At 38.6% G+C, this 12,403-nt stretch overlaps 1 protein-coding gene across 1 annotated transcript; it reads right to left on the bottom strand.

Annotated features, from left to right (window-relative positions):
• Nucleotides 1–7,020: 7,020 nt before the first annotated feature.
• LOC128609662 (integumentary mucin C.1-like) lies at nucleotides 7,021–10,210 on the bottom strand. Its single transcript, XM_053628308.1, has 3 exons — nucleotides 9,451–10,210; nucleotides 9,068–9,182; nucleotides 7,021–8,915 (listed from the first exon to the last, which is right to left on the bottom strand). The coding sequence occupies exons 1-3, from the start codon at nucleotides 9,512–9,514 to the stop codon at nucleotides 7,889–7,891; spliced, it is 1,206 nt and encodes a 401-aa protein (XP_053484283.1). The 5' UTR covers nucleotides 9,515–10,210; the 3' UTR covers nucleotides 7,021–7,888.
• Nucleotides 10,211–12,403: the final 2,193 nt, after the last annotated feature.

Below are 12,403 nucleotides of genomic sequence, written 5' to 3'. Positions count from 1 at the left end.
CAGCATGCATGACCCATGAAGCCTTAACAGCTTATCGATTGCATGTCTTTCAGTCTTCATGGTTTCCACAGCATGCTTAAGTATGGCTAGTCCTAAGAGAAAAGAGCCAGTTTGTTGGCTAACGAAATGTCACAATATCATGCCAATTACGTTTCACTAACTTATAAAGATGGGATTCCAGGAACTTTTCAAATCAAGGGACTATATCTTGCACCTAAAAGCTCATTTTGTCTTGTACAGTGTTCAGATATTGCAACCTTCAAGATCCTGAAGCTTGTGGCCTGAAAAGTACACAAAAAAATAAAAAATTAGAGGCTGTGTCCTCTTCCATCAGGCTGAAACTAGGACTAGGTGATGCTTCAGCTAAGACATGTGAATAATGTTTTATGTATATGTAGGTATTTTGAAACTGCTGCTCTTGCAGCATTATAGGAAAGCATAATCAGGTTTGAGAATTCAACATTTCTGTGGTATAAATAAAACCATGAATAAATGATGAGCAGTAACAACAACAACAACAACAAAAAATGTGGCTTGATGATGTTGTTATTCTGAAGCCAGAATAATAGTTTTGAGGACAGAGGAGTGTGTGAGGTCAGGCAGGAAAATAGAGCGCACAGACTCAACACACTTAACAGGTGGTTTAAGGTCCCATGTGGTTGACCACTCAGATATCTCGATAAGGGAATGAAAAAGTAGAAGAAATGGAATCTGGGGATTAGAGGGGAAAAGACCCCACGAAGCTTTACAGATCAGTGGATGGGAAAAGGTCTGAGTATTGATTTTGCAAGAGGTGCTATTGTGGCATATGGAAACAATGTAGAGGATTTTTATTTTTTTTTGGTTTGTGATGGCAAAGATGACCTTCTTTGGCTCCTCTGAGATGGGGTGACTGGCTCAGTAAGCTTGGAAAGCCGAGCGTGGAGCTCGGCTATATCAAACAAAAAGGGGTTTTGGTGAGCTGGACCCTTATGGAATTTAATAAAGAAGCAGAAAAGGAGAAAGAGCGCTGTCAGATCAGAGAGGATTGGCAGGCCTAGCTCTCAAGAAGCCTCATTTGTACAGAGTTGCTTGCTCAATGTGGCATTAAATATGTCTATTGTCACACGTTTGGAATGGTGATTGAAATAGATTCATATTGTTGAGGATAACGACCAAAATCCGTGCTAAAATTCCTTGATCTCTTGATTTGGTCTATTAGGACCAAAGTTTTAAACTACCAGTAGTGTGAAAATGTTCAGACAGGACCTGTAGGGCTAACTAACTTCTCAGAATCTTTGTATAAAGATTCTTTGTATTCCTAGAAGGGTCCTGAATTTGTTAGAGAACATAGCAAAACAAGAAGCCAAGCAGCCATCAAAACAAGTCCAGGGCAAAGTTCCGGAAAAGTACGAATCATGGTTTGAGGCCAAGGGTAATGCTCAACACAATGCTCCCACCACCATGCTTCACAATCAAGTCAATTTCCGCTCTAGGTTGTAGCACTAGAAATTGTAGAAAGGTTCAAGGGGGGTCAGTACTTTTTCAAGCCCCTGTAATACACCTGATTCTATTAACTATAGCTTTACAAGCATCTGAACATAAAAATTATTTAGATGTTTAATTGTACCTTCTGGTTACACACATTGGCCATTTTATCTGGTGCATCAACCATATACAGTAGATCACTTTACAGATATACAATTACTGAATTTGGCCCATCCATTGCTATGTCTATCAATGGAAAGGGACCACCTTTCCACAAGAACAGAACTGTTTTTTGTGGTGAACCATTCATTATGTAGCAGTGACACTGGCAGGGTGGTGTCATGGTAGTGTGTGTAGCACTTATACAAGTGTATCAGGCCATCAGCACTGTAATCATGACTCATTCTGACTCAGACCCATTCATTAATTTCTTCAAAGCGAATTGCAAAATACAGCCTGAGCGCCATGTGAGCAAACCCTCAATTTAAGAGAGCAGACAGGACGGGGTATTGATTAAGGGAGGGGAAAATCCATTATCATGGGCTATTCTTAATCCTGTCTCCGAAGGATGCCACTCTCATTGACCAAAGCAGGACAGATTGACTAGAGGAAGTGAAGACGTGCAACAGAAATTCCCAGAGCTATCTATATACCCAGCCTGAAAGTAAGAGGTCAACACAAGTGGCTCGAAAAGCAGGATGCCCCATCAACAAGAAGATTAGTTTAATTTATCCTCATTTGACAGGAAGTCTTCACCTTTCCCCCACCCTCCCAACAAATTGTACAAACATATTTTGACCCTAATTTGGAATGGAATGTCTGGACTTTGCCAAAGTTTGACATTTATAATGACAGTGAATTAGGGAGGCATTTTGGCCCTAAACACTTTAATTATGTTAATAACCTGAACTTCCATAGCTTCAGGAATATTCTTACCCTCAAATAGCCGCAGTGAATAATGAGCTGTAGTGCAATGTTGTCATGATATGCTAGGTACTGGAGCTGCAATTATGAAATGTAGACAAATAATAGACTTTGTATTTACATCATAGAGACTTTAGTCGTGCATCAGTTTCCTAAAAGATGCCTCCAGTGTGTGCACTTCCTTGCTTTCAGGAGCATGGACATTTGAGCAGATCTAATTTAGGAACACACCAAACATCCTGGAATACCTGCATCTATCATCAGTTTTTCTCTCAAACCATGTAAGTAAACATGTAACATTGGGAAATTGCCAGACTTTAATATCAAATGGGAATTCCTGAAGTAAAGGGTATAGCTCCAAATGTGCAGTAAATAATTTTGGGTATAACTCACACTGTTACCTCATTTTTATGAGTAACAATGTAGAACAACCAACATTAGTTCTACTAAAGCCCCCAAAGCATGGGGAGAACATGCAAACTCCGCACACAGGGCAGAGGCAGGATTCAAAGCCCCCAACACAGTTGCAAGACAAACGTGCTAACCACTAAGCCACCGTGCTCATCTACCATGTACCACATTTACTAAAATGATTACAACCATGCATGCATGTTCAATAGTGAAAGGAATTCAGCTCATTGAACCCTTTTCAAAGAGTCAAGCCACGAGTCAAGTCATTTTGGGTTTGTTACATTACCAGCCAGTGGACTAAAATTTATTAGCCAGATTAGCTGTAACATGGTCATCATCTTAACATATTGTTGACGTCTATGAAAATTGTGAACCACACAAAAGGTTAAAAAAAAAAGTACTGGCAGTACACTTATGCTGCATTATCTAATGTAGAAAAACACGTACCAATAAACAACTATATAAGTTGACCACAACATGATTAGTACCAATCTACCAGTTGCTGAGTGACATTGCTACAATTTGTTCAGGATTTTCACTTTTCTAGTTGTTACATAAGTGGTCATGTTGCTACAACAAAACTTGGTTATGTAATGACAGCATAAATAGGTTAGCTAGGTTTGCATTTAAATAACTGTAAAAACTGCTATTTACATTGACCAATACAGTAAGCAGTCTTGCATTCACATTATGGCACCAAAGAGCAGCCAAGCAAATCCCTAACTGTAACTTCAAATGACACTTCATTTGTTAAAATATGTAAATGCATACACTATATGGCCAAACGTTAAAGAACACCTGACCATCACCTCCAAATTGGGTCTTCCCCCAAACTGTTGCCACAAAGTTGGAAGAACAGAATCGTATAGGAAGTCTTCGTATGCTGTATCATTACAATTTCTCTTCACTGGAACTAATGGGCCTAAACCTTTGGGATAAACTGAACACCGACTGCACCCCAGGCCTTCTTTCCCAACACCAGTGCCTGACCTCACTAATGCTCTTGTGGCTGAATGAACACAAATATCTATCTAGCTAAAATCTAGTGTAAAGCCTTCCCAGTAGAGCGGACCTTATTATAACAGCAAAGCAGGGGACTAAATCTGGAATGGGATATTCAACAAGCACATATAAACGTGATGAATGTGTCTACAAACCTTTGGCCATATATTGTATATCCCAGATTTTGGCTTTAAAATGCCTTATACATACTAACATACATAATTCATGATTGATTCCTGTTTCTTGCATGTGATAGACATTTCACACAGCCACCTTGCCTTTCATCTCAAGTGTAAGGTCGACTAGTCATTACAAAGCGCCAGGACCTCCATATGGATTGCAGTGCAGGAACAAAGCCGAGGTCGCTCGGCATACAGCTCACGTCCTCGATCTGGATCCTCCATGTAAATGAGATTGGCCTTTTCGCTAATCATAAGTCCCATTAGCAGCCGAGCGGGCTGTTATTATTGCATTTGCGCATCACTATCGGCAGCCTGGGTGCAAATACGGTCTCCTGGCTCACTCCTGTCAATCAAATTTGACCTCTTCTGGTAGGACTTTTGGCCCTGGAGCTTCATTTGTACTCAGATAACTTGAGGAAAATGCCTGTTCCATTATCATGGCTCACAAAATGGAAATACAGACCACAATTGTAAACTTACAATATGCGGATAAATTTTTGCATATTAGTCACTGGGCTGCTGTGGCTCTGTCCTTGTCTTATGCAGGTAGGTCATTGAATGTAATCTGCCGGTGTCACACATTATCGATTCCCTCACAGCTCCTCTGGCTAAGAGGTGAGTTCAGATCTCTGTTCATATACTGCGTAGTTAGTCTTTGATAGTTTTCCACAGGATATGTTCTAATATGGACAATATGATCTATATATTTTTTTTCTTAAATGATATAAAACATCTAATTATATTATATATTAGATCATCCACAATCCCTGGAGTATACTGATAAACAGATACAGGACACAGGCCAGGAGGGGGCGATCTGATACAACCGTGACTATTTGCAACGACTGCCTAGTGTGAAATTGCTTCTCAAGTCAGCCATAAAATGACATTGTGAGTGTGCAATGGCACTTAACCCATAAATAACCTGCGATTACCGATCATTAATGGGCAGAAGACAGGGCTCTTGATCAAATCTCAAGAGTGACAGAGTGAGAATCTGGTTCTGGAACGTGATAGTACTGTTTGGGTTTGTGCTACTCTAAAATCAGCAGGCTTGTAAACAGGAATGACAAATTAGCTGGACAATTTAAGATAAACTAAGACATGAATACGCATGACCTCATCTCTTGTCATCTCCTTGTTTTTAACCCCCAGGAGAAGACCAACATTCTTCACTCACATTAGAGCACGGATGCAACAGCAGTGTAATATTTTGTTAACCAAATTACAGACCCATGAGTCTTATTTATATGTATTTTGTGAGCTGTTTGTTTTGACTTGTGCACCTGTACCTCTCAAAGACAGCACCAGTCTGGCAGGAAAAAAAATAATTAAAAAAACTCCTCCTGGAGCAGAATGGGGATTGGGAGCTGAGCTGCTCAGGTCTTTCTTATCAATAATGTGTTATATTATCATATTTCACAGACGAGCAGGCCAGAAAAGGTAATTACCAGCGCCGTGCTATTAAGCCCGGTTTTTATTTTCCTCGTTTTCGCCTGGCCGACTCGGTTAGAGGGCGGGCGGCATTTATTTCCTGTCTGGAGATTTATGAATGGCCTAGCCTGGCTCAGGCAAACCATAAAAAATAGAAAAGAAGAAAGAAAATTACAAGGGGGGGTGGTCAATGGCATCGTGTGCCGGAGCACGCACGGGACAGAATTACTGCCGAAGCCAGTAAACATTCATGCGTTTCTGTGAGAAAATTTAACAGAGGTGACAGCAAGGAATAATAACTTCATGGCCTTTTTTGTTCATGGAAAAAAAATACAGCCAAGGCTTTCTCTCACCCATGGATTATCGAGTTCTGTACGTGAGAAATGAAGGCATGGCAAGATCTTCACACGAGAAACATAATCTAAATCAGTGATATATATATATATATATATATATATATATATATATATATATATATATATATATATATATATATATATATATAGGCCTATTTGTTCTAGATCTAAATAAAAGTAATTTGCTTTCTTATCAAAGGCAGTGCTGGGTTAGATAACATTACAGGGCTTTTTGTGTGTTTGTTTGTTTGCTTGTTTGGAGAGAGGGGTGTTATTTGTGAAGGGTGCTTGGACCCCAAACATTGCTGCTAGTTGAAATTTTATTATTTATTTATTTATATATATATTTATTGTCTGTTGGGTGTACCATATCTAAAAATAAAAAACCCAACAACAATGGAGTCGATACTGGAGGATATGAGGCCAGAGTATTGATTGACATTTCCTGCAATGTTGCCTCCAATCACAAACTTTATTAAAAACCTAATCTCGATCTGCCATGGAATTAGTGACCCGGCTGATGTGAAGGAAAGATTCCTAACAAACAAAAATCAAACCCTCCTGTGCTGTGACGTTCAACTTTGTCATGCTGCTTTAACGCTTCGCTCCGGGTTTGGCTAAGCATCACGCTTCATAAGCTCCTACGCTCTTCAAAGGAATCCTCAGCTTGGAATCTGTTTATTTAATTTGGTAAGAAACGGGTGGGATTGTATTAGGTGCATGCTGTGTTAATCAGAGTGAATTCCCTATGGTCAATTTAATGCTCTGGTCCTTCCTGTAGTCATATTAAACTACAATACAAAAACAAAAAAAAAGTACTGTATGTACAGTAGGTTGGAGTAAAGTTTCCTATTTCAGTTTAAAATCTCTTTTACTTTCCTTCACTATCCCACACATGTACTGTACAATGTAGGTGAGCCTAGCAGGTCTGTGTAAACTGACACAGTTGACACAATCTTTAGCCGGTAGCTTTCACAGAGGTCTTCTGCATAATCCGAGCTCGTAAATTTTATACAGGGCTCCTGCATAATGAGATGATGTATGAGATTAAATTCCAGGACAAGGCTAAAAGAAGAAGTGCCTGGAGTGAAACAGCTTCTCCTCTGGATGAGTGTGCCCCCGTGTGGTGTAGAAACTCCTCCATGACCGGATGTGTTGTATAAATGAATGGTCATGTAATATAATATCTAGTATATTCGCTTTAATGAGAAAAAACGAGACGTGACGTGACATGGCCACATAAATATTCTAATCAGTGTAATAAATAGAAAAGCATATATACATCATTTTAATTCAAGGAGCAACTTTATGTTGCACTGAAATTACTCCCTGGACATCATTATTGCACATCAGAGCAAAGGGTTCAACAGAGATAGTGTTGGATAAGCACCTTTCTGCTCCGTATCACAATCACTGTACGTAAATAGTACATTTATAATAATAAAAAAATAAAATGCATAGTATAAAATTAAATTGATCTACATTATTACACATATCTGTGATTGTGCACAATTCATATACACTTAACAATCTTCAAGGATCTATGATAATGTATGGATGCTATTTGTTGGCACCTCTGTAATGGCACCTGAACGGGGAATTAGCTTCCCCTGACTGGCTTTAATAAGCACTAAAATAAGAACTAAACAACAACAAAAAAAAAAACAAAATAAAAGGAAATTAATATTCACCCCTACTACTACTAACTCCTCTTAAATAAGATTTTAGCTTGTATTCTTCAACTCTGACCTTGGAGGCTACAATGCATTTCTTTAAGTCGCTCAATAATGGCATCAGGCAAATACTGTAAATCTAAATATAAATCTAAATGTTTGCATCCGTAAATCTGTACAGTTCACCCATGGTCAGAAACCTAGCGTGAGCATCACTACACAATACGCATCATGCCCGTATCAATGTGTCAAAAGTCTCAAGTCTGGCACTGAATGAGTCAACGTGGAAAGAAAGTGCACGGATAAAAGTGGGCGGAGAATTACCGCAAAAATTTTCTCACAATGTTCTGCGGTCGTCTCAGAGCACAAAAGCTTCTTAACCTTTAACCTTACAGACTCAAAAAGATCTCAAAAACAAACTAAACAGTTTTGGTCAAACCTATACACATCCTGGGTTTATCTGTGCTCGCCTCAGTCCCGTCTTACTTTTCTTTCTCAAACGTCTGACTGTCCATGGAATTTTCTTCTTTTTTGTCGTGCTGCTGGCCACGGTCGTTGGGCAACGTTTTACTGTTTTAACAGTTGTTGTGGATGGTTTATGGGCTGGTCTTTCTGTGGTTGATGTTCCTTTAGGTGTTGTCGTGGTCACTCGGTTTTCTGTTGTCATAGTCATGGAAGTCGTCTTGGTTTCAGGCGTAATTGGCTTACTTTCCGTAGTAGTCGCAATTTGCGTTGTAAATTGTGTCGTAATTGGCAGCTTTTTGGTATTCCCAGGCAGTTCTTTGGTCGAGGTTGTATGAGTGATGTATGTTGATGCTTTCCATGTGGTTGATGTTCCTTTAGGTGTAGTCATGGTCACTGGGCTTGCTGTCATAGTCGTGGAAGTCGTCTTGCTATCAGTTGTCACTGGCTTCCTAGCCGCAGTAGTAGTCATCTTCGCTGTCGTAATTTGCGTTGTCGTCCATTGAGGCGGCTGTTGTCCAAGTGGTTGTTTGGGCGAAGATGTATGAGTGATGTATGTTGATGCTTTCCTTGTGGTTGATGTTCCTTTAGGTGTAGTCATGGTCACTGGGCTTGCTGTCATAGTCGTGGAAGTCGTATTGCTATCAGTTGTCACTGGCTTCCTAGCCACAGTAGTAGTCATCTTCGCTGTCGTAACTTGCGTTGTCGTCCATTGAGGCGGCTGTTGTCCATGTGGTTGTTTGGGCGAAGCTGTATGAGTGATGTATGTTGTTGTTTCCCATGTGGTTGATGTTCCTTTCGGAGTTGTTGTGGTTATTGTGCTTTCTGTACTTATTTCGGGTGTAGATGTGGTTGTAGTAGCTGTTGTCCAGCTTGTAGAAGTCGATGATGGTGGGGTATCGGGCACTTTTGTGGTTGTTCTTCTATCCAGTTCCTTTATGGCATGTTTGGCCCAAGGATCTTCTGGATTAGAGCATATTGTTCTGCTGTTTACCAAATTAAACCTGTGAAACGACATTTTCAGTAGTTAGTGATTGCATTTTCTGTAAAGTGTTGCAAATTTCATAACTTCATCATACTCTTTTGCATACTGCATGCTACTAAAGAACTTGGATTTCACTATTATTATGAAAAAAATTCAATAGGTCTTACTTGCCTTACAGCTTTGATAGGGCATTGTGGTTCGTCTTGATGCACATAGTTCACAATCGTTTCAACTCTGACCCTGTCCTTGCTGGTATCTCTACAACATGATATGGGGTTTCCATGTCCTGCTGGACAAAAATAAAAAATAAATAAATAAAATCATATATATATATTTAAATTGCCAGTAATTATTGGTCTATGAATGAAAATAAATCACCTCTAACATATTACATTTGAAAAGACACAATATTATACACTTTCTTTTTTTGAAACTCACTGTGTGACCACTACACACTCTCTACATCACACAGTGTAAAGGAAACTGAGGCTAGACCATAGTGCTCACTGTTGAACTAAACTAAAACTAAAGAGACAAACACATTAAAAACTCACCTGTAGACACACCACTGAGCCACTGCATGGCCAAAAGAATCCCAACAAAGTAATTCAGCTTCATCTTGTCCTCTCAGACTCTATCACCTATTCTGTAGAAAATTCTTCTGTCCCAGAAACGTATAAGAAGAAGAGAGGGAGGTCTCTCAACCTACTAACCCATCAGCTCCCACCCCTCTTTGTCACCCAGACCCACTTACACCTCACTGAGGGACAGGAACAGATGAGTGTTCAGTGGAAACCAACGTTCACAATTTTGCTATGAGAAAGACCCCTGAAGTGGAACATTAGGGGTGAGGGAGTATATATGTGGTCTTCTCAACGTGGACATTTTTAATAATGAAACCAGATGTTATAGTCACAAGTTTTTCAGTCCATGTGGTTAAACATGGTTTAAGACAATACTATTTAACTTCTAGTAAAATACCTAGCAATGGTGTAGTAAGTCTGGATACAAGATTTTTAACATAGTTTGTTATAAGAATTTCTTGTCCTAATCATTCTGATTTTAATGACTTTCGAGATATCCCACTTACAAGTTGCTTTTTGGCTGGATCATGGCATTTTTAGCCAGATTAATATTTATATATGATATGCAGTTATGTGGCTGGAAACACATTATTGATAAGAGAGGTCAGAGGAGAATGGCCAGACTAGTTCGAGCTGACATGTTGGGTGTACTGAGATGTATTTCTGCTCAACACGGTTGTGGTATTGGAGTGACCAGAACATTCCTGTCAGATGAAACCAGACTGGCCATTCTCCTCAGATCTCTCTCATGGCACCATCAACCATTCCATGGCAAAAGTCACTGAGATTACATTTTCCCCCATTCTGATGTTAGATGTGTGCAAGAAAGGTCTTGACCTGTATCTGTATGATTTTATGCATTGGCCTGCTGTCACCTGATTGGCTGATTGGATAATCACATATATGTGCAGGGATACCTAATATCTTACTGATTAACCAACCTTTCATTACTAGTTTCCTACTAATCAATTACTAATTACCTTCTTTTATTATTCCTCTCCATTTTTTTTCCGTTTTCATCCTTCATTATTCTGTTTGTATACCCGGTGTTCAGGGCGGGATGACAAGGAACACCACAATTTGTAGACCATATAAGTACTGAATTATTTTCTACTCTTAATAAAAACTCCATGGTGGTGGTAAGGTCAACATCAACACCATTTCATTTTTTTTTTTTTTTTTTTTTTTTAAAGTATAGATTCATTTTCATTTTTGGAAGGATTTTTTTTTTTAAATAAATGCCTACACACTACAATAGCTGCATGTGGTAAAACCAGTAGTTTGATGTTTCTTGTGTGGAAAGTCCAACCGCTTCTTTGAGTTATGGTTCACACCTACACTGTGAATGGTATATTCCACCTCTTCATGAAAAGGATTGTGTATCTCCACCAATGCTGAGACAGAGCAAGACATAGCTTGATACTATATGGCTATATTTGAATGAAAGAAAAATACAAATAAATAATCAGGAACAAAAATGTCATATGTTAGGGAGAAAATATGGAAAACGGATGTAATGTAGTTTCCCAAAACTTACATTTGGTGAAATCCAGGGAATTTTACAGACGGGCAAAAACTAGATAATGTAATTTTCCGAGCAAACACACATTAATAAATGGATGTCCACATACATTCTGGTTGTTTGTAGAGAAAATAAACCACAGTCACTAGTGTCTGCACATTTCCTAGGGAGGAAGCCACATTAAGGTTGCAAGCAGCATTGTAGACCCCAACAAGACACTTATCTAGAAACTGATAGGTGACACTTTTTTTTCTCTCTCAACATGGTTACTAGGCAACATATTCACATTAGAGGGACACAAAGTCAAAAAACAATCACATACTCATAAGAAGATTTTATCTCTTCATCTTAAAAAATCTCAGACTATCAGTGTTGAAGTACACATATTCAAGTTATTGCAACAAAAGACATTATATCTTATCAACATGCCTGACAGTTAAAAAAAAATTGTTGACAAAAGTGCATACATTTTGTATATTTGAATTATATATACATAACATATACATATTTCATTCCCTTGTTTGGAAATTGGTAGGGAATGAATTACCTTTAAAAACACATCATTCAAAATGACTGTTTGCAAGTTTTATGAATTAAAAAAACAAACAGAAATACAAATAACAAAAACAATAATGGCCAACATGACACATTGTCTTTACCAAAAGCACATTCATGTCCAGTAATGATGTTCATGTTTCAAGCATGTTCATATAGGTTCAGGGTCATGTTTTATTCACCTAAACTGTTCTTTCACACTTGTATGTATGTATTTATCACTTGTATTTATGTAAGGATTCTTGTTAGGCTACTTCCCATTGTTCTTACTGGCAGAAACAGGGTGTGTTTTTGCTTACCAGATGCATGTTGAATGGATCCTCATTTGCTCCGAAAAAAAATGACTGATAATGCATTTCCATAAAGCCTATTCTAGTTTGGAAGAAGCTTCATGCAGGTTAACCAGTGAGATACATTAGGATCCACCAAAGCATTACAACGATAGAGGAACCTGAATAATTGTTTTGTACCCAGAATTGAAATTGAATTCAGATTCAGTTCATAAATGGTTGCTGTGTGCAGATAATTCTTCAAGATACCCCAGGAAAGATTATTTCACATGGCAGCATATGTGAGATCAATTGGCTAGTCTGGATCTGATTCACAGGTGGAGGGACTGTAATGTCATCCAGAGAGCATGGCCAATTTTGCTGTCTTGGATTCAAACTTACGATCTACCGAAAATCAGGATGATGCAAGTTTAATTACCAGTGGAGTCATAAGCCAAATTAATACAGGTCAATATCCTTCTTAAAGACATAAGTAATGTTTAAATTTAGAGTTTGATCACATATTCCTTGCCACTGTGGAAGTAAGTGGTCTTTCAGGACTAGAATTGTTGCTTGT

Source organism: Ictalurus furcatus, chromosome 7, assembly GCF_023375685.1.
Source record: "Ictalurus furcatus strain D&B chromosome 7, Billie_1.0, whole genome shotgun sequence".
NCBI lineage: Eukaryota > Metazoa > Chordata > Actinopteri > Siluriformes > Ictaluridae > Ictalurus > Ictalurus furcatus.
This window is presented reverse-complemented; position numbering and strand designations above follow the sequence as displayed.